The 24,537-nt window shown below is 47.7% G+C and overlaps 7 protein-coding genes across 7 annotated transcripts; 2 read left to right on the forward strand and 5 right to left on the reverse strand.

Annotated features, from left to right (window-relative positions):
- Positions 1 to 1,533: 1,533 nt before the first annotated feature.
- On the forward strand, positions 1,534 to 1,962 carry BO88DRAFT_342721 (uncharacterized protein; the record flags this gene model as incomplete). The annotated part of the gene is made up of 1 exon (XM_025703151.1): positions 1,534 to 1,962. A coding segment is annotated over one exon (429 nt), but the record flags the coding sequence as incomplete, so codon positions are not given.
- Positions 1,963 to 2,795: 833 nt separating this feature from the next.
- BO88DRAFT_426217 (uncharacterized protein) lies at positions 2,796 to 4,285 on the reverse strand (the record flags this gene model as incomplete). The annotated part of the gene is made up of 7 exons (XM_025708891.1): positions 2,796 to 2,828; positions 2,875 to 3,106; positions 3,160 to 3,698; positions 3,751 to 3,973; positions 4,030 to 4,051; positions 4,104 to 4,152; positions 4,220 to 4,285. 7 exons carry the CDS (start codon positions 4,283 to 4,285, stop codon positions 2,796 to 2,798), a joined length of 1,164 nt encoding a protein of 387 aa, XP_025561902.1.
- Positions 4,286 to 8,161: 3,876 nt separating this feature from the next.
- On the reverse strand, positions 8,162 to 11,118 carry BO88DRAFT_426218 (uncharacterized protein; the record flags this gene model as incomplete). The annotated part of the gene is made up of 8 exons (XM_025708892.1): positions 8,162 to 8,241; positions 8,335 to 8,508; positions 8,648 to 9,103; positions 9,206 to 9,526; positions 9,583 to 9,941; positions 10,149 to 10,606; positions 10,663 to 10,876; positions 10,940 to 11,118. The coding sequence occupies 8 exons, from the start codon at positions 11,116 to 11,118 to the stop codon at positions 8,162 to 8,164; spliced, it is 2,241 nt and encodes a 746-aa protein (XP_025561903.1).
- A 3,871-nt stretch (positions 11,119 to 14,989) lies between these two features.
- On the reverse strand, positions 14,990 to 18,300 carry BO88DRAFT_367149 (uncharacterized protein). The gene is made up of 3 exons (XM_025704063.1): positions 17,938 to 18,300; positions 17,164 to 17,871; positions 14,990 to 17,106 (listed from the first exon to the last, which is right to left on the reverse strand). The coding sequence occupies exons 1-3, from the start codon at positions 18,160 to 18,162 to the stop codon at positions 15,085 to 15,087; spliced, it is 2,955 nt and encodes a 984-aa protein (XP_025561904.1). The 5' UTR covers positions 18,163 to 18,300; the 3' UTR covers positions 14,990 to 15,084.
- Positions 18,301 to 18,932: 632 nt separating this feature from the next.
- BO88DRAFT_405572 (S-adenosylmethionine synthetase) lies at positions 18,933 to 20,623 on the reverse strand (the record flags this gene model as incomplete). Its single annotated transcript, XM_025706917.1, has 4 exons — positions 18,933 to 20,184; positions 20,259 to 20,286; positions 20,422 to 20,479; positions 20,544 to 20,623. 4 exons carry the CDS (start codon positions 20,618 to 20,620, stop codon positions 19,184 to 19,186), a joined length of 1,164 nt encoding a protein of 387 aa, XP_025561905.1. The 3' UTR covers positions 18,933 to 19,183.
- A 705-nt stretch (positions 20,624 to 21,328) lies between these two features.
- BO88DRAFT_415888 (putative signal sequence-binding GTPase GPN3) lies at positions 21,329 to 22,207 on the forward strand (the record flags this gene model as incomplete). The annotated part of the gene is made up of 1 exon (XM_025708228.1): positions 21,329 to 22,207. One exon carries the CDS (start codon positions 21,329 to 21,331, stop codon positions 22,205 to 22,207), a length of 879 nt encoding a protein of 292 aa, XP_025561906.1.
- Positions 22,208 to 23,259: 1,052 nt separating this feature from the next.
- Positions 23,260 to 23,775, reverse strand: BO88DRAFT_305762 (Apq12 family protein; the record flags this gene model as incomplete). The annotated part of the gene is made up of 1 exon (XM_025702433.1): positions 23,260 to 23,775. A coding segment is annotated over one exon (516 nt), but the record flags the coding sequence as incomplete, so codon positions are not given.
- Positions 23,776 to 24,537: the final 762 nt, after the last annotated feature.

Below are 24,537 nucleotides of genomic sequence, written 5' to 3' on the forward strand. Positions count from 1 at the left end.
CTTGACCGGTCCTTCCAACATGGAAAGAATTCGATATGTACAGAGATATTGACTTTAATGGCTGACCTTGCTCTTTCCGTAGCTATGAAAATCAAATTTTCCCTGTGGTAGGTAACAAACAGTGCCTGCCTCATGTAAGTTCATTGCTAATCGACCTCAGAGTATCGCCGACTGCTATATGTCTGAGCTCTTTTTAACGAAAGCCGCATCATGGAGCATATTCGGATGTGACTTATGCTGTGTTCCTAATGCTTATCCGTCCGCATCTAAAGATCCAATTGCATACCACTATGGTAGTTGGATGGTTTAGCATTGTTGCCTTTTTACTAAGCAGTGGGCTACGGGCCGTTACGACGAATCAATCACAATGGACAGAGTCAGTTTCCAAATGAACAATAGTGGGTTTTAAACAGTAACTCTAATATTGCACATAGGGAACTATCGCAAGACAGCTCGGAAATCCGGATCTTGCTGTCCTTTGACTCTGCTGTATCGGTTTGGGCCAGCATGTCCGCCTGGACAATTACTGTCCACCATCCTAGTCACATCTAACACAGTACATGGCAAATGCCAAGCGTGCTGCCGGTGAAATCGAGCATAAAGTGCCCTGCATCAAAAGCATCAGTGGATAGACAAGGGACTGTAGACCTAAAGATGACTACTATTTTATCTTTGTCTGTCTATCCTGCTTTCTTCAATCGGGCAGTCTTCTCTAGCTCGCGGCCTAGTGGTCCCTCCACCGGTGGACACGATCATGATATTACTATATTCAGTGTCCTGTCAAGAGTGCCACGGCCTCTCCCAACCACAATCTTCAGGATAAAATAAGATCTTACTGTCTTGCAATTCATCTCGGCTAATCCGACGAGTAAAAGCAACTGGTTCCAAATATCTGAACAAGCTCCGCGAATACAGTGCTCTTAATAGAAAGCTTAAAGATGGGTCCCTCGACATAATCAAAAGGGCAGCTTGTACCTGATTTAGAGACGTCCATTCTAGACTTCTTTCAATATGTTACTTCGACATTCAAGGAATCAACATTGCGGTCTCCCATCATAGCCTGTCGGATGGTGATCCAAGAATGGTGGATGGCGTCAATCAAGATACTGCGGGAATAGCAACTGTACAACTTAACCCTCTTGGATGGGATAGCCCTGCCCAGTCTACCAGCACTTGGTTTAAGCATGAACTATTATACAACATCAGACACATTCACATGCAACGGTGTCTGAGACTTTGAAAGTAATATTAATCAGTTACCCACAACCTCTCCTCATTTGGCCGCTTAACACAAAGCCGTTGGGTATCTCCTTATCATTGACCAGAGTGCTGCTATATCACAGCGGCGAACAACCGGTGGGAACGAACGAGGAGAAAGACAATCACATTGACCTTGCCTATTCTGACTATTTGGACGGTCTATCTGACAGTTCCTCACTATATGATTAGTACTCCATCTCCCGGTAGAGGTGATTACAGACTCACGGGCTCTGATAATGCGCAGCCCAGTACGACGTTCGATTTATTAGGGTTTTTACGTCGGTAACCACGTGGAGTGAAGCAGGGTTCATGGACCATCTGACAGCATTGATGACCCTGAATGTGTCGAACGGAGCAAGTAGGACGCCAACATCTACGAATACGGCAACAACAACATCCCTTTACAGCGGCTCGGCGAATGATGGTCTTCGCCGCGCACGGACTATACCGCGCCGAAGCTTGGGCATGTCGGTCAGCACTACAGTTGGAGGCACTACGATATTCCTGTTGATCTTTGTCCTGCACCGGCCTATTTACCTATGGATTTGCAGACGACGTACGGGCGTGATTTGGGTCGGCCACGCATCGGCCGCAAGCAGAAGCCATTATACACAGCTGCCTTCACCTCACATGCAATATCCGGAATTGTCCCAGTTTTCTGATGATTCAGAAGCAGGCTCTACGGAAGCGCATATGGCATAAAGCAAATCTTGCAATACGTCCACTTGTGTTGAGCATATTTCCACGTGAATGAGGTCTGTATTGCCGTAAGAACAGTTCCAAGAGTACTGTAATAATCTCTTGAAGCACTTATAATATGGATGGTTTGATTGACCCAGAGACAAATGTACCCCCTAGCTGATTGAGGGATATAATTCTGTTTAACCTGCCAAAGTCTGCTGCTCATCATTGAATTATGACACTGTCTTGCTGATCTGCGTGAATTGTGGAATGTAAGTCCTAGTAGCCCATTGAGGAACATGCTGCGGTGGGCCCCATATCTCAACAGGTAGCTTGATGTGCCTGGTCAGAATAGTAAGATAGATTGCAGGCCTGGGGCAACGGCTGAGGATACAGACAAATGGCACCGCGATGGAACCATTACCACTGCAGCAGGCGGATGGGAGCGCACTGGTGCCGGTATGATTATCAAGCCAATGGCTATGATGATATTTCCCACCATAGTCTTCCGTCCCCTTCCTGTACGTTGCATGTCACCGGGTGATCCGGTTCCGACACGCCCTTCAAGCTCGTACTCCAAATCCCTCTTCTATGGTAGAACATTTTATCATCATCTTCAAAGCTCAGTGCTTTTTCTTGACAGTATATAATGGCGTCGCGAGGTAACCCTGGCTAGAATATCAGGTCTAAGAAACATATCGGGCAGTTACAGTTGTGAGAAAAAACAGTGCCAAGGGTTGCTTTGTATATGATGACGACCTAGCTGGAGCCTGATCATCCATCACCAAAGGTATTTTATAGAGTTTAGAGCAATCAATACTAAACACTCAGGAGGAAAGCCGCTGCAGACTCCTTTAATCCTCGATGATCCCGTGGGCACCATTATGCTGGGATGATTATGTTAGAATAATCAGGCATGCATGTGCCGCTTACTATAATAGCCCCCGCCTTGTCGCCATTCGCATTTGCTATATTTACAAAGTCTCCACACGCCCGGTCACCTTTTAATGCTACTTGGCTGTCAACATAGCTTGCTGCACGTCTGAGCCCTTCCTGGCAGCCCTCGACTGTCAAAGGTGCTGAATCCATACAGGAGGCTAATTTGTTGTTGGCAGTGAATTCCACTCCGCCAAAAAAGTCGCTCCCAACATATGGGTTGGCGCACCTTGAATTAAGCTTAGCCAGAGTCACCATGCTAGAGGAAACGACCCCACATACCCATCTTTAACAAGAGCCTCGCAGGCCGATTGGAGAGAGGGCGAGGAAATATCTGGATGACCACACCGCTCGGTGAAAGAACAATAGATCGTAGTCTTGAAGCTAGACTCAATCATGCTGCCCCAACCGACGTTCTCTGTAGTAGCTGTCTGGGTTGGAGAAGAGGTTGCCTTCGGTGTGGCACCGATGTCGTTGGTAGTGGTGGATGATGTAATATGGAATGTTGTGGATGGGGTAGCAGCTTTCCCTGCCTCCTTATCAGGGGTTTCTGTTGAGTGAGCATTTGCCTCTGCTACAGTAGCCAGCATGGCCAAAGCAGTTGAAGCCTTAGGATCCCGGGCCGTTTGAGAAGACGCGGATGTAGCATGTCCACTGAGTGATGAAATAGAGACAACCGAGTTCAGTAGCTTTGTAGTTGATGCTAACCTTCCGAGTGCGCTGGACACTGTAGATATAGCCGCTGGTTTGATTGGCTGAGAATCTGTCCCTTCCATGGTGGCTCTGAGCAGAGTCTTACTAGCCAGTGAATAGAGCGACCCCTATGCAAGTGTTAGCACATGAGTCCAGTATATATCCGTTACATCTGCCTACCAGGCCCACGCAGCAACTTGCTGAAATGACATTGTTGGCCAGGTCAGCAGCTGGTGGGGATGAAACGATCTCATGCTCCTGATATACATAGCTGATTAGCTCTCGACTGATTTGGGACAATGATTGGGTTTGCCAACAGTTGCTACCGCGGGGTGCCGCTCCCGGGAATGTGATGAACGATAGGCGCTCGCGTTCGATACTTCTGGAGTTGGTATTCCTATACCTGGACACACGATGTCCGTGAAAGTGAGAGTGGCAGTAGTATTAGTAGCCGCTGACAACGCTTGTTCCGTTGCAGTTCCTACGCGGCAGATCAGCTCGCAGTGACCAATGATGCCTCTTGCACAACATACTTGGGTCTTGGAGATATCCGTCCTTCACAAGTCCTTTGGCATCACGACTCTGATATTATTGGTCAGTGCCAACAGTAAAGTTCCCGCTAGTAGGGAAACGGGCATCGTCACTGTACCGAGACATTAGGATGTAAGGGCTGGAAGGCAATAGCGAGGCAAACATAAGAGAGAAGCAGAATCATTGTGACAGGAGAATATCGGTGATGGCATATACGAGAGTACCGCATAGAGTATCTGGGGCACCGCATTTGTACGTCGGGGTTGAGGCGATTCTGTTGTAATGCGAATAGGAAGCTTGATTCTTCTTATTTCAAAGGGATGCAAAGAAGATATATATACAGCATGAAGTCCAAATTGATTGGAAGTCAACTCGCATAGATGAGAATTATTTCCGCTTTGCGGTATCGTTCCTCCGCGGCAACAGCTTTATATCACAACAGTTTCTATTAAAACCGGAATGGCTTTGAACAGATACTTTCCCTATTTATGGTATCGTATGGAGCAAGACATTGAACAACATCACGTACATATGCTCAGAGTAAGCGGGCCTTTCAGTTCGGTATGGAATGCAAGCCGTTAATTTTCCCGACACAAGTTGTGGGCAGAATACAGGTCAATCATAGACAAATGTTCAATTAACAAAGAGAATGCCCTCCGCAACAAGCGGCCCATGTATATTTGCACACCTCGGAACTGTTGCGGGGCAAAATCGATGTACTCTAGGCGGTTTACTTGGGCAAAATCCCCACCTGAGGTTCAACAACCGGTCGAGACGGTTAGTAACCGGTCGATATAGTCTATGGCGTATAAGCGCAATTCACCAGGTCAAACTCCTGATCCCTGCCCCTAGAATCCCATTAGGTACGATCTCGTGAGATTAACTCTCTCTTGTATGTTTAACCCGCGTCCTCCGCGAATTTGTAGCATTTACCTGCATGAACTGACCTCGCTGGTGACCACCTGGACTCGGTTGTAATGGACCATCCCAATTGCGCAGCAAACAATCTTGTCGGTGTCAACACCATGGAGTCTGTCCTAACCAATCGGGTGGGTCTGGGTATCGCCCGACCGGGCATTTTGTACCTGCGGGGTTGGGGTCCGTTGTGAGTTGGCCAGTGTTCTGGCTGGCCAAACCGCTATCAGAATTGACCGGTGCATCATGTAGGGACTATCTCCTAGAAACATCAGATATTATGGTTGAGAATACCCTGTCGGGGCAAGGGATTTGTGATATAGGATTTAGGGGTTAGGATGAAGCACGCAACGACAACAGGTTTGTGTGGTCAATCAATATTGCCCAGCTTGAGCAAGGCCTCTAGTACTATGTGCAAGACAGAGAATGCTCCGAACGGTATTTGCAGCATGGGAATTTGGTGTCTCGTTGAAGGCAGTAGAAGGAAAGGGTGAGAATAGTGTCCAGCATCTGATAGGAAAGGTTCCCACAGTATGACCAGTGCTTGCTTCAATGGGCTGGAGATCCCATGTGTGGTTCTGAGGGATATGATAGTCCACCATCGACAACTGGGATGTATTAACCACCAGTGTTGTATCTCTGCCCCCATGCTAGTTGTAGCATATGAATGAGCGATACTCGGTCTTGTAGGCTGACGATGGGATTCAATTTTTATCCACTTTGAGCTGGTCCAGGCTGACCGCATTTGCCCGGGTGGTGAGGATGAGGGTCAATTATTATTGAGGGTACCATGTATCAGAGCCCTAACATAACATTTCACTGTGCCTCTCAGACTACTCACCCTTGACTCAGTCCTACCCAGTGATCAAATCAGATTAGTCACTGAGCGCTCAGTCTGTGCAGCAGAGCACAGTCATGTGCCATGATCTTCCGTGACGCAGGGCAGGGCTTCGTCCCGTAAATTCCCGGAGGAGTGCGTGCCCTTATCCTTCAATCTGGGATATTGCTACGCGGATGGCACTTTATACCGCGATTCATGCATGTCCCTGGTTCGCCAGAAGAACCAGATACTTTTAGTCGCTGCACGAGCATTCTCGGCGAACATACTCCACCGAGCAGGAACTGAAACACCTATCAACACCCAAGCCCCAGCAACGAAACAATGAGCCTGGAATTCAGGTGTGAATGGGTCGTGCATAGCAGGCATGGTTCACTATACCAGAAGGGGGCAAATGCTTTTGTATTTACATCTCTTACAGACAACAGGCATTGGATGAGTACCTAGATAGCTGATGAGGGCCGAGGAAGAACAGGAGCAACCGGATAAAGAAATAGAACGCAAACCCGCCGGGTCTCATGGAGACATGCCTCTAATTCGCATTGGCAGCCATCCAGGACAACTCCAGTCGCCCCCGTATTCATAATCTTTTCCAAAATCTGATAGCCGGGCCAGTAGGCACCAGTATCACCAGGTTACATTGAGATGATTTTTTTTTTAGCTTTTGAGCGACAGGGGAAACAATCAGTCCATTTTTAATTGAATCCTGCCGATTCTTCACCAGTAGAAAGAGTCGCACGGAAGGTTTCATGAAAGAAATACTCGCCCTTTGAATAAAATCTATTCAAAGAAAAAAAAAGAAAAGGAAAGAAAAAGGCCTTGAAAGCATCAGCCCCGCACAGTGTTATTGCACAGTCACTGTTGACAGCAGCAATGCCATAACCTTGATCTCTGAGCATGAGGAGCAGAGGCTTGTATCTAAAGGCCGACTCAACAAGAACAGGCGGCTTTTATTCTTGGTCTCTAGAGCCACGGGTCGAGCAGAAGCCGAGAATATGTCTCCCAATAAGCGTCATCTTTCTATGTTGCTGGGGAGAATTTAAGAGCGTAATAAATATTCGTTTAGGCACATGTGACTACCTATGACGGTTGAATCTCTATGGACTGCATTGCTTCCAGAAAGCGTCTCCAAGCAGCTGGCACTAGAAGCAGGCAACGGTACTGCCCGACCTGATTGGCCATTCTAGGCCCAAGGTAATCGTCGTATGAGTGTTCTGTAGTAAAACATGATTGCTAAGGGCACTAGCAAGGAGCCCTTCAATCTGGACTCCAAGATCGCTGAGCCGCGGGCCGCAAGGCCGCGGAACGGAACACCAGACATGTACCACCAAAGGCCTCGATGAGGCTCCAAATCTGCCGAAAATCAATGGTGTACCGTAAGACGTATATAAGAATTGGGTAGCGGTCTCGCCAAGGCGAGGGGCCAGTATGAATTCACCACCAACACCGCTGTATATTAAGAATGTCTCTTCTGGAGCTCAATACAGCATATGTAGTAAGAGATAGACTATAACTCAGAATTAAGGGGAAACAAACATCCAAAAAATGCAGACGAGAATCCCAATATATAATACAGTGAGCAGGACGGCCGCTGTTTTGGGAAGTCTCTGCATATCATGATCTACTTCTTAATCTCTTAGCCTGACGCAGCGGAGGACTCGCGACGTGGCGGTGGCAGTAGCATTGCAAATTTTCAGCGGCGTGAGTCGATGAACCGACAGAGTAGGCGGGAATCTCGCTGCTGTTCTGGCTTCTTGGTCTCAGTTTATTCTCCAGGCTCTAACGGAATAGACTATCGTAGGAAGGCAGCCAGCACCTTTCGAGAAGATGATGGAGTTCTATATTGACATCGTATACATGCAACTTCACCGCATGGGCGAGGAACGCAGTCATTTCAGCAAACCTGGGAGCATCACGGCAAGTTGCTCAATTGCAGCTGATGCCCTCGTGCACAAGGGCGAGATGAGAATCAATTAAATAGCTCAAGGGAGTCCATTCTCTGTGGCGGAAAATGATGTGTTGCCCGTTGAGGGAAAAATCGGAAAGGTCACGATGAAGTGACTTCAAACACTGTTCTCTGAATGTGTCAACAAGATATCGTCTCACAAAAAGGTTTATCTTGCGTGGGCAAGAAGGTTCGGATTAAGGGAAGTTGTAGCCTCATCTCCGGCAAAAGGAAGACCTCTGAATTGACTCCACCGCGGTTCATACGGAGTTCGAACATAGAATAAATTCCCTAATTCAATCTCCAGTGGGGTAGACGAACTATACTTCTTTCTCTGTGCCTTTTCGGTAGATTGATCCCACTTATAGAGGGTGTTGCGGCTCTCTGGTTCTGGTTCTAATGCTTCCAGGTCCGGCTCCGGTTCCGGCTCTGATCCAGGCCCCTAGTCTTGTGTTGCGGATATCTCTCAATTAGTCTCGCTCCATTTAAGTTGAAGCTTACCTAATTTTCTTGTGGCACTTTCCGGTCTACTCACCATCTATACCAGAGTGGTTGTTAATTCCGTTACCTTTCCGGTAGGGCGTAGTATAACTTCCCTTGTAACCAAACTCACAAAAAGCGATGAAGGTCTCCTTCTCAACGTCATCTATCGCATCAACAGTATACTGCCATGTTGTGGTCAAGAGCTTTATTCTTAAATTGCTAAAGTCTGTGCAAGTTTCACGAAGTCGAATTCATCTATTTGAGCGAATCAAACTAGGGTCTAAGTCTGATTCCATGGACGGTGTGGGTGTGGTTCTTGAAATTGGACACGCTAGATGGCACAAAGTCAATATTCTTCAGCCTACATAGTCCGCATTTGCGAAATCCCGAGTCAAATGCTGCAAGCTCTTGCTCATGAATCCTTTCCACGTGGTCCCAGAGCTTGTTTGTTTTGCTCTTTCGCTTCGTGCGGTCAGCAGGTGAGAGGCGCGTGTCCGAAAGGCAGAATGGACATTGCAGTGGGTCGAAATTTTCGACGACACAGGCAGATGAAGGGTTCGCTGCCTGGGGCTTTGGTATGGTCACTGACTGCTTACCCCGCCGAGGGCTCTCCTTCCGGTCTTGCCATCGGACCATAAGGCGGATGTACCTTAACCGTCGAAGATGAGCTTCTTCGTCTGTTTTGGTAGGAGTTGAATAGCAGAGCAGATCAACGAGCTCCTTGCGCTCGAGGATTTGGTAGGTCCGGGCCACATGAGGCTGTAGTTTAGCCTCAGGAGAGGTCCGATCGAGCTCGTACTGTTGGTTGAAAATAGCCGTGTCTGTCTTCCTAAAGTGCCTTCGGCGATTCCTCTCCTTCTCCTCCTCTCGGAGCCTCGTAAGTGTACTGTTGAGCTCGGCATCTGCACGTTTCTTCCGCTCACCAATCTCGGTGCCTGCGGCATCCTTCACACGTTTATAGCCCTGGCTGCGAATTTCCGCAGTCAATGCGCGACAGACTCTTCGAAGACGACGGACCTCTGGGTCTGTAGTGATTTTTTTAGCCTGGGTAGCCGTCAATCCAATAGGTGCGGTTTTATCTGCCAGCAAGGTCGCTGATCTCAGCTCACGTTGAACGACCTCGTTCGATGGGCGATTGTGAAACGCTGCCGCTGTATCAAAATCGACTATCTCATTGAGGTAGTATTTCACGGCATTAGATTCGTGATCCGCGACTTGATCACGGATCGAGGATGGAGCGCTGTCTAAGTCGATGTTCATGTAAGCCATAAAGAATGAGCAGTACCAAAGGTGGTCTTACTATTAATGGCATTAATTGCACCGCGCCGGAACACCTTCTGTGTAAGGTTACGTTCCTGGCCACTTCGCACTCCAATCCGTTTGACATATCGGCTCCAGGTCTTGGACTTCAGAGGGCACGAATCAGATGTCCTGTAGCCCTGGGGAGTACGTTCAGGCTCACGGAAGACCGATACATCCAGCTTTTCTCTCTTTATCTTCAGCTGGATGCCCTTTCGATGATCAGGAATTGGTACTGTGTATATATGGGACACATCTTGAATAGTAGCCTCGAAGATATCATCATGTATTGCCAGCGCCAGAAGCTGTGATAGCACATCGAATATCAAATTATCCTCGTGCTCGATAACGTATCTCTTCCTAGTGATTAAGTAAGTACGTGGCACCACCTCATTATCACGTGGCTCGATGACTTACAGCCGAAACTTCCTTCCTTCCCCTTTAGTATGCAGGATGGACACAATGGCGGCTAAGATATGGCGACGTCCAGGCACTGGGTTACGAACAATGTAGAACTCCACGTGCCGCCAAAGAATAGTGCCCGTCTCCTCATTCCCGTTAAGGTACCCGTCATCTGTGACACTGGAACAGTCCGACTGGTGATCGCTGTCGCTCGCCGTATCCACTTCCGAGTCAGAATACGAGCTCGTCTCGGATGTCGAGCCTCCTTCCGCATGATCGTCGTTTTGCAAGTTGTTTTTGGTGCCTGGATCACACAGGGGCTCCTCGATGGAAGACAAAGGCGTTCTAACCTTAGCTGACGTGTCTACAGGTGGTACCAAAGTGCCGTCCGCCTGAAATTGAAGGCGGTGTCTCGTGTCAAAAAAAGATACGGCTCGACTGGCAGAGATGCAGGACAGATTGAGCCCCGAGAGGGCGTAGAGACGCTGCTTTTCGTCCGCGAACACCGAATCACAATCCACAAGATGGGACACAAGATACTGCAAAAGATCCTCCGACTGGCCCGTCGGCTTTGGAAGTGGGTGCTTACGCAAAGCCATTCTCGAACTGACAACATTCATATACTAGGGCTTGCCATTAGATAGATCTCATGAATAGGTACTTGGAGACCATCACCTACGTTGAGGCAATCTCTCCTCATATCTGCATCCATCTCCCGGCGGTTTTTCAAAGAGTATAGCCTCTTCAAAGTTCTCCAGTAGTTGGCAAGCGCGCTGTGGGCTTTGATAGACCCTTTGAAGTTCTTTTCGATCCAGTCGAACCAGGATTTGACGTCTGCTGAAGTCATGTTTTTTAGGAGATCGTCCGGGTCCAGGCATGCCTCGGTGCAGAATCTATCGACAACAAGAGTAAGTAATACCGCGATAAAACCAGAGATTCAGCTAACCGAACCATACCTCACCCATTTCCCTCTCACTGATGCCGCAGAAACATTGGTATTTGGCGAGTATTTCGGTAGCGTTGGCCCGCTTTCCAGGTGCAGCTTTCGCCGCTGCGCATAGTACAGGTAGGACTTGCGGCCAGAGTTGTCATCTCCTGGAGCATGTTTCCTCCGAGGGAAGCCCGAATATGTCATTGCGCATGAGAACCGCCTGATGGCAACAGGAAAAGGTAAAGAGGAGAATGGATGATGTCGCTGGAAGAAGGGAGACGGCTATGGCTATTTATGCGCGTTTGGGGCGGTTACTCCTTGCCAAAGGAGGCCTGCTCGCCACCCTCGGTCCCGCGAACATCCCCGAGCGACGGAGTCTCAGCGAACCTTCGCTGAGCTATCTCAGCAGTACAGCCGCTGAGGGCTGCTGACGGCTGCTGAGACCCGTGGTGGATCCCGGCTTGGCCGTATCGCCGTTACGTCGCTGCCCGTGTAAGTTTGGCCCTTTAAAACAGCGCCCATTGGTTTCCATTTCAGGTTTAGCTTCCGGGGCCAGGGTGTCCGAAAATGGCGACCAGGATGGCCGTATTTGGCGACCCCGGCACCTAAAGGTACATTCTATATAGTAGTACGGGCCTTCTTATCAGAATGAGAACTGGTATATTTCTGGTTACTGCTAATAGCAGCTAAAGGACCACTGGGTACAGGAACTGTAATTAAATCAGTATTACTAATAAAACTAGTTTTCTTAGTAGAATCTGGTTCCGCGGGGGCTCGGCCAGGGATAGACAGATTTAATTATACTGATTTACTACCAGTAGTACTTGCAGATAAAGTACCATGTAATAATAGCTTTAAAATACTAGAAGAAATTAATAAATATTAGTAATATTAGTAATAATACTTACTGCTGGTATCTACTGGGCTTAGTCTTAGTAATTCTGAGGCCCTTAAATCCTTCCATATACTATTACTGATTAGTACTATAGTATACTAATTGTTTCTGGAAGATTTTGATTATATAATATAATTTTTATTCACATACTTATAAATAATCGCTTCATCATGTCCCTGGCCAGAACTAGATACTACCAGTTAATATTATAATAACTCAGCTCCTAGTAGATGTACTCACGTGGCATAGGTACAGTATAAGCATTTATTAATATATGATAGAATAGTCTACCAATTAGTACTAGAAAGAAATAGAAGGGGATAATATTATATAATTATATTTAAATAATATTATTTAGTATAAAGCATATTAGTGTGGTAAACAGGATAATTATAGATAGCCTTGTAATTAATAATAATTAGTAAAAAAGTTATATAATAATAGTAATAATTAGTAGTAAATAATAATTTACATAATAAGATCAGGTTTATTCTCGCCATTATTAGTAGCTTCCAATTCCAACTAGTTATTACTGGTATGTTCAGCAGGTCTTTTATTTTTCTAATTACTACTGGCAGAATCTGATTTCTCTGACTCAGTCTGAGATTTAATAATATCTAGAATAGACTGGGTGTCATCAGTAATAGTTAGCTTATTAATACCAGATATCTCAGTATTCTCAGGCCATTCAGGAGCAATCAGTTCAGACTGGTTATTTCTATTTATTATAAAAGCGACGGTTGTATTTTTAGCCTTCTAAATAATACCAGGTCCAAGTAGGTCCATGATTAACTGGTTATTCAGGTTCCAGCCTGACATGATACCAACTAGTAGCTATTGATTATGATTCAACTGGGATCAGCTGGTAGACACCAGTAAAACTAAAAATAATATCAGATATTAATATCACCTGGTAGTAATTAGAAATATCCAATATCATGATTTTAAGAAAAGACATTGTGCAGAAACTCATAAATAGAATTAATTAATAGAAACTGGAAAGTAATAATAGGAATCACAGGAGATATAACCATATAAAGAAATTTATAAATAAAAATAATTAATAAGAATCAGAAATAAATAATAAAAAACAGAAAAAAATAATAAAAATAAGAATAATACTAAAAGTATAATTTAAATCTGCAAGCTAAAATACTAATCTATAACTCATCTCACTTTGGTATATTTTCTGATTGGTAGAGAGTATAAAAACAGCATATTTAAATATACTAAATATAATAATAATACTTTAAATAATAGAAATAATGCTTTAAGAGATGCTTTTTGATGAAATAAAATACATGAAGATGACTTATCTAGAGATTAATAATTTAAGATAAATAAAAAGAGAAGAAAAGAAAAGAAGATAAATATTACTAAAAAACTATAAATAAAAATATTTTAGACTAATCTAATTAAATTAATATATATATATATTACTACTGGTAGATACTAGTAAATAATAAAATTATATTCATTAATCACTTCCTTAAGCAGGCCGGTGTTGCAGATTCTTTTCTCTAAGTACTATTAGTAAATACTAGTAAGTAATAAAGTTATATTTATTAATTACTTTCTTAAGCAGGCCGGTGTTGCAGATTCTTTTCTCTAAGTACTATTAGTAGATACTAGTAAATAATAAAGTTATATTTATTAATTACTTCTTTAAGCAGGCCGGTGTTGCAGATTCTTTTCTCTGAGTACTATCAGTAGATACTAGTATAGATCAGAATTATATATATTATATATATAATTAGTAAGTTATATCCAGTTCATCCCGAAGCTACCAGTTAGATATAGAATATGACTGATAAAATTATAAAAGTTATCTTTATAATATTTATTATATTTATTTATAATTTAAGACTCTGGAATGACTTCCCGCTAGATAATATACTAATTTATATTATAAATAATCAAAAATTTCTAGTAATATATAGTACCATACATGTACTTAAGTTGATATTAGTATTATATATATATATATATATATGTGTGTGTGTGTGTGTATGTATACTTTTAATTAAAATAATTTTTTTATATTTAAAACTTATCAGTTGCTTCTAAGTCATACCAAATAAAGCTCGTCTCAATATTCAGATTATATTAGTAAAATATAAGTCTACCAGTATCTGCCAGAAAGAACTAGATATAATTAGTAATTCTAAAATAAACTTATAATACAAAACTATTGTTAATATATAAAAATAGAAATGGAATAAATAAAATCTGATATATATACAGTAATCTATAACTAAACCTCCCCAGGTTAGGTTTTTTTAATCTTAATTAGTAATTACCAGACCTTCTAGAAAAAATTAATCAAAATTTCCAAAAATATAAGATCTCGCCAGGTTTACTACCTGGTGAGACAGTGTATTTTTACAGCTTAATTTTTCTGATAGTCGGTACTAGTAACAACCAGGTCCCATACTGGTAAGAACCAAAAATACGTATGACCTGGCGACCTGGGGACCTGACGACCCTGTGGCAACCCGCCACGCGGCCCAGCAAACATACACAGTACGTACACGCATACAAACATACATACATACATACATACCTAGCATGGCGTGATCTGCCATGCACAACCACGACTCACTCACGATACCATCACCCATCACTAAAACAGGAAGGTAAAGCGACATGTCCCGTCCACAATTACCCCGACATGTATCTATCATCATCATCATCATCATGGAGGCGAAAAAAGTAATTGCCATCATAATCATACAACCACTATTTTCCCCTATTTTTGCTCATTGATGACGATTAATGAGTCATAGGTCAACTGTGTAATAACTAATTGAGTTGTAGTGTGTGCGTGTGTTGGGGTTGGGTTTGTTGCCACCAAACGCGCGAGCGGATAATGAATAATGGGTCGGTCTGGTTTGTAATGAACTTACTTAGGGTAGGGATTGGCGTTGCGGCGACATCATTAGCATCATCATCATTCAACATTCATCAACGTTTATCATCAGGTTTGGATCGGGGAAAGTACTGCTGTCTACTGATTGCTGGCTACTCTTTAGGGTAATAGATCAATTGTTCAGTTGTACTTTTGTTATCTGGAGAGGTATTGCATAATGGATGATTTAATTGCGGATTCTACTGTATACTATGATCCTGATCCTATTTTAGTTTGTTTGCATGCATTTGTTCTAACCATTATTCAATTCCAAATCTGGGTATTTATGTTCCAACTACTAATGAATATGCAAACGCCCGCTAACCCATACTTAACAATCAACAAGAAGATAAAATGTAAAACGCCACTATGCAAAGTCATCATCATCATCCCACCCCAATTGTGCGTAGATCGACTTCTCCGGCGTCACAGGCACAGTCGGAGCAGCAGTCGGCACGGCTAATCGGGTGGCACTTGCACCCTTCACAGGCGTAGCAAAGACATTGGCCTTAGCCGGGGTGGTAGTAATTGTGGTCGTGGCCTTCACAGGTGTCCCTGCCACTGCCGCCGGCTCAGTGGCTGCAGGAGCAGAAGGAATCGAAAAAGCAGGGGCCATGACCGGTTTCGGAGGCGTTTCCGTGATCATGGACGGCTTGCTTGAGCCGATGGACTTGACTCGGGGCATATAAGCGTCCACGTGTCGGGCTGCGATCGGCGTGGTTGGTCCCTTTTCAGTGGCCCGAAAGACAGGAGGAACAGGGGCAGGGACCGAAGTTGGGGCCGGGGCTGGCTTGCTGGGGACGCGGAAAAGGGGTCCTGAGACTTTTCTCTTCGGCGATGCGCTGATATCAGCTGATGATAGAGGCTGGGTTGGTCGACGCGTGGGCGTTTCCTGGATCGCCCCGTCGTCGGCAGATCGGAAGAGCCCTGAATTTGAGGGTCGGATATTAGAGCCGGGAACAATTTGCGGCTCGCTTGTGAATGGGGAAGATGAAGATCCCTGGGGTATGAGAGCTGGTTGGAAGAGACTCTTTGGAAGAGGAGGCATGTCTGCCATGGCGTCTGCCATGGCGTCTGCCATGGCGTCTTTCTTGCGACTGCCTTTGGGCGTGGCAGCCACCTGCACACCTTGGCCGTAAGGGTTGCGCACTGGGTTTTTGGGCTTGCGTGAGCTGCCGCCGCCGGTGGACAGTCGTTTGCTGGCATCTTCGGCGATATCTTTGGCCACGAGCTCACGGTTTGGTTTGCGCAAAGCATGAATGGCTGCGTCGAGCTCTTTCTTCTGGTCCACGAGCATCTGCATCTTCTTGAGTTTAGTCTCATGCTGGCGGGCAACGGCGTTGAGGTCCACTTCGCGATTCTCCACGCGCTTGGCTTTCTGGATTCCGCCGCGCACGTTGGCACTAACAGTGGGGAGTAAGGGATCCAGAGACCCTCGTCGGCTTTCAGTCGGTGCTGGGGTGGTGTTAGACCGACTGAGTGATGGGGGTTGTCGGGCCTGAGAAGGGGCCTGATCTGTCAACACGCGCTGGAATGCGCGGCGACGGGACTTCTGAGCGTGTTGTCGCTCAACAGGCGTTCCTGGTTCTCGGGGCGTCTTCTTCGTCTGAGGCTGCTTCGTGAAAGGCGAAATTGCAGTTGAGACGCCAAGTTTCCGAGTAATCAGCTTGCACTTATCCGGCAGACGAGATGCATAGAACGGGACAATGACCTCCGTGCAGAAATCGCGAACAGCATCACTTTCAACCTTCTTCCCAGATAGATGGTTGGTCTTGGCCGAGTCCGGGACAACTGTCTCCTCGAAGCTAACGGCATGCCAGATGCACAGTCGGTCGAGGTGGAGCTCAAGCATGACATTCAGGTCCTGGGGTTTCTTGCCTTTGGCGGTTTTCGCAGGCTTGTCTGCGCCCTCCCCATTACCCTCACGCTTCTTCTCATCCGCAATAATCGCCTCCAAAGCCATAGTCTCAAGAATCAAGAGAATCTGCAGTTGCGTTTCGCGCAACCGCAAGTCCGCAATATGCTTCTTCGATTCTGCATCCCTGGACATCTCGGACGGAAGCCCTTGATCATTGAGTGCACGATCGCGCCACCACTTGCGAATCAAGTCACTCTCCTCCGGATACAGCCCATTCTTGCCAAGTTTCTTCTTGGTGCTCCTGCGCTTCCGCTTCGGCGGCGCAGTCTCATCATCGGAAACACTCAGCAGCAGATCTTGAACCGTAGTCGGCAGAGTCTCACGATACTTGTGATCCATTCTCTTTGCTGTAAGAATAGCCTCTCTGTAGAACTCAACCAATTGGGCTGGTTTCCCAGACTCATTGTCCGAGGACTGGAATGCCGCGCGACAACGCGCCAGAGGGCCTTTGGCAAAGTAAGCCACGGAAGTCTGTCATCAACTATTAGCATTGCTTCACCGTCTCAGAGCACAGGCGCAGTCACTCACCTTTGACACATACAGCGCCTGTAGATACTGTTCCCGCAGCCCATCCAGCAGCTCCTGCGGCGACTGCGTTACCTCCATATCCTGCTCTTCAGCAGCAGTAGCAGCAGCATCACCACTCTGCTCCCCAATACCCAGCAACACAGGCCCCTCCGAACCCTCATCACTGCGCAACATCTCATCCTGTGTTTCTCTAGCATCACTCTCAAACACACACCCGAAAACAACCTCCACATCCGCAGCACCCCGCCCTCTCTTTCCAAGCACAACCGGCTCCGGATCCTCAATCTTCGCAACCTCCCACCACGCCCCGACCTCTTTCCTCTCTCTCCGCCGTTCCATACCAGACGAGAATGAGAATGGAAAAGCTGAACCAGCACTCGCCTTCGCCGCAACAACCACCTCACCCTCACCCACACCCCGTAGCCTCATCAACGCATATACCCCCTTCTTGACGCGCTCAACCACCCATACCCCTGCCTCCCCGACAACCCGTACCGCAAGGACAGTATCCCTGGCATTTTCGTTCTCAAGGACAGAAATATCCCCAACGAATACATTACACCACCCCGAAAGACCTTGGCTCTGGTTCTTATGTTCGCGCGGCTCGAAATCTATCCACGAAAAGGGGATAGCATTGCGGGAGAGGGTAGTGATAGGTGTGAGGTGGTGGTAGGGGTTTTGGTCTTCGGCGAGGGATGCGGAATGGGACTATTATCAATACTGAGTTAGCGACATTTTCGACGTAGACCGTAGAAGGGGAGGTGATATACATACACGAATACTTATCGTCTGCGGCGACTCAGAAACCGCAAAGACGTCATTATGGACATTGATATTCTCGGAATGCGAGACCTTGCGCTTCTTGAACGGATGGTTGTCGATGGATGCGGTTGATAGCGAGGTACTTGTGGTATGATTCGGGACGAGATTGAGAGGGATTGGAGCGAGGATGTTGCTGCTGGGAGGTGATGTTGCTGCGGTGGTGGTGGTAGTTGCCATGGATGGTGGATGTGTGTAGCTGAACGCGTATAGTGGCTAGTCTGGGTATTTATTATGAGTGCAGCATTTCGTGAATCGACAAGTCGGTATGGAGAATATGCTGCGTGGTAGTCTTGTATGTGCAATGGGCCTTGTTCATGGGGTAATCTAGAACAGAAGTAGTAGTGGTGATGGTAAGTCGAGGCCTGCTCTCCCTGGGGCGGTGGGTGACGCGAGTCACGTCGGCGGAGAACTGGGCGGCACGCGTCGCGGCGGAGGGGTTGCCGAGTATAGCAGATTTCGCTAAGTGCCCGCCCACGGGATTCGCTGACCACCAGATCTATGAGAATTAAGATCCTGGAAGATTTGAATTGTATGGACAAGCCTAACGGAATATTATCTATTGGTCAGGGTCACGTATACGGAGTATTCATTCCCGATCTTGCGACCGCGATAAGACTCGTATGCTCCTAACCCTATAACCCTAAGTCGGACATTACCACGGAACACTTCAGATCGCTCCACTTGTCCATCTACAATCTACAAGATAATTACACGGCACAATACTACTCCATGCATATGCATTCATTAATCTATGTGCTAATGTTTAGATTAGCAAATGGCGAGATATCACTCTCAAGCCATCTATATCACTCCTGTCGGAGCATCATTCGAACCCCAGTGCGTCAGGGACACGCACCATCACGCCGGATGGCACGCATCCCCCGCAGATAAGACTCGAAGTTCCTATCGGTCCTAAGCCCGGAGGAGGCAGTGTTGAAGACTTTCGCTCCCGAAAACGCCGAAACAACCCTCCCAAGGTATATGAAAAAGTGGTATCATGTTGAATTTATCCTCGCCGAACCCGTCTCTTGCCGAGAGACCATGCAAAAAGTTGAACAAACATCCAAACATAAAAGTTGCTTTTTTGACATGTCTATGCTCGTGCTTTGAGTTGTTGAAAACAAAGCAAAATCATCACATTCGTAAAGGAAACAGACTCAGAAGAGAAGCAGGTCCACAGTCATTGCGAGCGACTCGCTTAGAACTTGAGGGCCTTGGGCTTCTCCCAGGAGAATTCCTGGTTGGTGAAGTGACCGTTCTTGGCGGTCTTGAAGTAGATGGGCTTGGCCAGATCCAGCTCCTTGACAATGACACCGGGACGGAGGTCAAAGTTGTCACGGATGATCTGGACGAGCTCATCGGAGGTCTTGGAGGAGGTGCCGTAGGTCTCGACGAAGATGGACAGGGGCTCAGCAACACCAATGGCGTAGGAGAGCTGGACGAGGGCACGGCGGGCAAGGCCAGCGTTGATGAGGGACTTGGCAATCCAACGAGCAACGTAGGCAGCCGAGCGGTCGACCTTGGAGTAGTCCTTACCGGAGAAGGCACCACCACCGTGAGCACCCCAACCACCGTAGGTGTCGACGATGATCTTACGGCCGGTGAGACCGGCGTCACCCTGGGGACCACCGATGACGAAGCGGCCGGAGGGCTGGAGGTGGTAGACGGTGCGGTCGTCCAGGAGGTTGGCAGGGATGACCGACTTGATGATCTGCTCCTTCAGGACCTTGCGGAGCTCCTCAGTGGAGACCTCGTCGCTGTGCTGGGCGGAGATGACAATGGTGTCCACACGGAGGGGCTTGACAGCACCGTTGTCGTGGGCGTACTCGATGGTGACCTGGGTCTTGGTGTCGGGGCGGAGCCAAGGGATGGTGCCGTTCTTGCGGGCATCAGTCATGGCCTTGTTGAGCTTGTGAGAGAGGACGACGGTGAGGGGGAGGAGCTCAGGGGTCTCATCGGTGGCATAACCGAACATGATACCCTGGTCACCAGCACCGAGCTTCTCAAGGGCCTCCTCGTAGTGCAGACCCTGGGCGATATCGGGCGACTGCTGCTCAATGGCAACCAAGACGTTGCAAGTCTTGTAGTCGAAACCCTTCTCGGAGGCATCGTAGCCGATGTCCTGGATGGCACCACGGATGACCTTCTGGTAGTCAAGCTTGGCCTGGGTAGTGATTTCACCGAAGACCATCACCATACCTGTAACGTGGGTCAGCGCACCGTCCCGATAAGATTAGATGGGTGGGGCGGGAAGGGAAAAAAAAAAAACTTACCAGTCTTGGTAGCGGTCTCACAAGCGACCTAACGGCAACATGTTAATTCAAGACATTCACATGCAAGGTGGACAAGCCGAATTGGAAAAGCGCCGGCCAATCAAGGGGCCAAGGGGTGCGCAAGAAAAATCCGACTCAGATAGAACCGATGAGGGGTCCGTACCTTAGAGAGAGGGTCCTCAGCAAGGCAGGCATCGAGGATGGCATCGGAGACCTGGTCACTGTGGAAATATTGTCAGCAAGACATGAACCGAGTGCGCCAGGTGAAATTGAGGTTCGACATACGCAATCTTATCGGGGTGACCCTCTCCGACGGACTCGGAGGTGAAGAGGAAAGTAGATCCGTTGGCGACGCTACCCATTGTGAAGAGTGGGGGGTGGGGATATGTATAGATAGGGAGAAGTGAAAAAGGGAGAGAGGAGACGAGGAGAGAAGAAGAGGAGAAAGATTAGGGAGGGGGGGGAATAGAGTAGATATTAAAGAAGCGAGAAATGTAAGAAAATGGGAGGGAAGAGGGAAAAGGGAGGAGGGGAAAGAAGAGAAAAGAAGGAGGCAGAGAGGGGAATCTCGTATTAATGTGTCTCCGATGGCGCCATCTCTTCCGGCGGTCGGACTAGGCAGAAAAAAGTAAAAATGAATGGGAAAAAGAAAGACCCAAAGGAAAAACATGCATCGGCGGCGGATTTTGATTTGCCAACCGAAGAGATCCCCCCTCTATTGTGCTATCAGCCAATCGGCGTCTCTCTCAACGGACGACGGGCCTTCGGAGTTTCTTCAATTTCATTTTAACCTGCAAACTCGGGGTTGAATTACTCTGCGAACTACCGAAAGCTCCCTCCCTCTCCCACCTTTACTCCATCTCCAACCTGATTCAGATCACCCTTGGGATTCCGGCTCGCTTACGGGAGAATTGCGTTAATTTCCTTGGGTTTTTCCTGCAACTCCGAACCTAGTAGCAACTAGCTCCCCTCCTTGTCAGCATTCGACCCCGCGCCATACCTACCTTTTCGACCACCATTAGCTTTAGCATCAACATCAGCACCCACCAACTCAAAGTGCCGCCGTCAGCATGTCCAAATACGGTGTCCTAGTTATGGGCCCCGCTGGCGCGGGCAAAACCACCTTCTGCAGCTCTATCATCCAGCACCTCCAAAACACACGTCGCAGCTGTTTCTACGTGAACCTAGATCCCGCGGCGGAGACCTTTAACTACGAGCCGGACCTCGACATCCGCGAGCTGATCACCCTCGAAGATGTCATGGAAGAGCTGGGACTAGGTCCCAACGGCGGGCTCATCTACTGCTTCGAGTTCCTTCTCCAGAACCTCGAGTTCCTCTCCGAGGCCCTCGATCCCCTCAGCGAAGAATACCTCATCATCTTCGACATGCCGGGTCAAATCGAGCTCTACACACACATCCCGCTGCTCCCATCTCTGGTGCAGTTCCTATCCCGCCAGGGTCCGCTGAACATCAGTCTCTGCGCTGCTTATCTCCTCGAGAGCACGTTCGTCGTGGACAAGGCCAAGTTCTTCGCCGGCACACTGAGTGCCATGTCGGCCATGTTGATGCTGGAGATGCCGCACGTCAATATTCTGAGCAAAATGGACCAAGTCAAGGACATGGTTTCGCGCAAGGAATTGAAGCAGTTCACTAATGTGGATGTGAATAATCTGCTGGGCACGGCGGGTGACGATGAGGAGTCATCAGTGGTTACTGGAGACCCGTCGTCCAAGGACGCAATGCTGAGCGGGGGATCATTCCAGCAATTGAACCGCGCGGTCGGGCAGCTCATCGATGACTTCAGCATGGTTTCCTTCCTCAAGCTGGACGTGCAAGATGAGGATAGTGTTGCCGCGGTGCTGAGTCACATCGACGATGCCATTCAGTACCATGAGGCTCAGGAACCGCGCGAGCCTTCCGATGCCCAGGAGGTCGATTACGAAGACTGAGCTGAGTGAGATGCCGTAAGCCGTTGTTGGCGCTGCCGCTGCCGCTGCCGCCGGCGCGCCGTGATTACGCCATCGCGTCAGGATTTGGGGGCGCAAGCGCTAGCACATCCTACTTTTCACTCCGTCGAGTTATATAGAGCTCCTGTTGTTGTTACCTAGGTAGCTTGTGCGTGCCTGGATGCTGTGGAACCGCTACCTTGCTGAGTCACCGGCAGCCCAACCCACCCAACAACGCCCGTCGCCGTTCTGCCATAAGAATCTACTACCCACTTGATATGGGGGCCGAAAACGAAGGCAGAATGAGCTACACACAGTGCTCGTATCCGGATACGATTTAAACACCGACGGAAATTATCTAATTGTCCGACCGACCGATCCACCTGAAACAGGAATGTGAGCTGAAGGAACGAGATGGATTATGTATGGCATTATGCCAACCACATACTACTATCTACTTAACCCCTTACAACTATTATCTATAATTAAGATGTCTCTAAAACCGAACCAATGATAATGTCATATTAGATGCAACCTGCACCTGCACCTTTTTCGTGTCACTTGGTAGATAGCTCCGTAAACAGCTATTTAACTGCAGAAGTAGTAATTGATAGATAGATAAGTATAACTATGAGTTGTTTCTGCTCGTCTTATCTTATCACCTAAAAGGAAAACAAAAATTCTTCAATCCTTGCAGTATACATGGCTTAGCATACCATAGCACCACATATCTATCTATACCTCTACACCGCTCAATTCAAGGCAACTGAACTCAATTCACATTCACATTCAATCGAACCAAAACCAGCCATGTAATCCATTCCATGCAGCATGCAATCGTTTATTCGTAGTAAGTAAGCCCAGCTCAGTCCAGGCCGGTCTCGGACCGGGGCTCGACTGCGGTCGTCATTCCATTCCTTATTCCATCCACCCTTTTATCTTCCAATGCAATCCCATCTACCGATGATTATTACCAAGTTCCCCAACTCCAACTCAACTCAACTTAACCCAACTCAACCTTTTTAACATTCTCCCCTCACCACCCCAATCCAAATCTAATACCTCCCCGCCCCGCCCATAGTCCCCGTCACATACCCCCCAACACCCCCAGACCCCGTAACAGCTCTCCCGCCCTCAACCCCATCCCTGAACCCATCCACGAACCCCCCCGCAACACCAACAAGCCATCCCAAGTCCCTCCCGGTCTTCTCGATCCCAACCGAATAAACATACCACAAGGCACCCAGCACGAGCGCCCACCACAGCAACCTCAGGGCAAGATTCACCCAGAACATGACGAGACGGCGGGCATAGTCGAGGATCTTGAGGGAGATGATGAGGACGAGGGCGAGGATGAAGATGGAGACGAGGTCGGGCATGGGCATGGAGGAGGTGAGGAGCGAGGCGAGCGGGTGGATGAGGTAGGGGTCGAGGTAGGCGGAGCGGCAGTGGGAGATGTAGGGGGTTAGATAGGTAGTGTGGAGGGAGGCGAGGTGGGAGGCGATGGGGGTGGAGGTGAAGGTTTGGAAGGTTGGATGTTGTTGGATTAGGGAGAGGAGGGAGTCTGTTAGGTTGGTGAGTGGGTGGTTAGTATTATTGTTGAAGTTGGTTTGGGAGTTTGGGAAGGTGGTGGTGGTGGTGTTGAGGGGGTAGGAGGTATTGGTTGCGTTTGAGGTATTACCTGGGAGAAAGTCCATTGTGAGTGATTAATGGAGCTCACTGTCACCAGATGTAGTAATCTGGTAGGAAGAGAGTATGGAGGTGGCCACTCTCTTTTTATGCCTTGACGATTGGACGGTGAAGGTTTGTCGTGGGGTAATCACGGGTGGATAAGGTTGCAGAAAAGAACCTTGTGCTATATACGGAGAGCCTTATAAGGTGGAAAGTATCATGGTCGAAATGAAGAAGCCAAACAAAGAAGATTGGAAGAGAAGATGATGGATGAAGGGGAGATCGGGACTTTCCTTCGGCCAGATGCGCCAGAGACAATGCGGCCATGCGCGGACCAATCAGCGGCCGAGCGCAAAGCCAAACCAGGCAAACACCGCAGCCAGTCCGGGGGTGGATCCCGTGATATCACGGAACTCTCAGGCATGCGATAAGTCAACTTTCTCTTTCTTCCTTGCACATTCTTATTTTACTCTGCTAGAATTCTTTCATCTCAATATACTCAGCTGACAACTGTACATCTATGCAATTATACATGATCACGTCGTGATCGTGAGATATATACATGCCCATCTGGCCATGGACCCCAAGTGACCATATACAAGCATCGGAGTATGCGCTGCACCCGACCAAAACAAATAGGTGCTTCCAAAACATGTCACACG

The sequence above is a fragment of the Aspergillus vadensis genome (genome assembly GCF_003184925.1).
Source record: "Aspergillus vadensis CBS 113365 unplaced genomic scaffold BO88scaffold_14, whole genome shotgun sequence".
Taxonomy (NCBI): Eukaryota; Fungi; Ascomycota; class Eurotiomycetes; order Eurotiales; family Aspergillaceae; genus Aspergillus; species Aspergillus vadensis.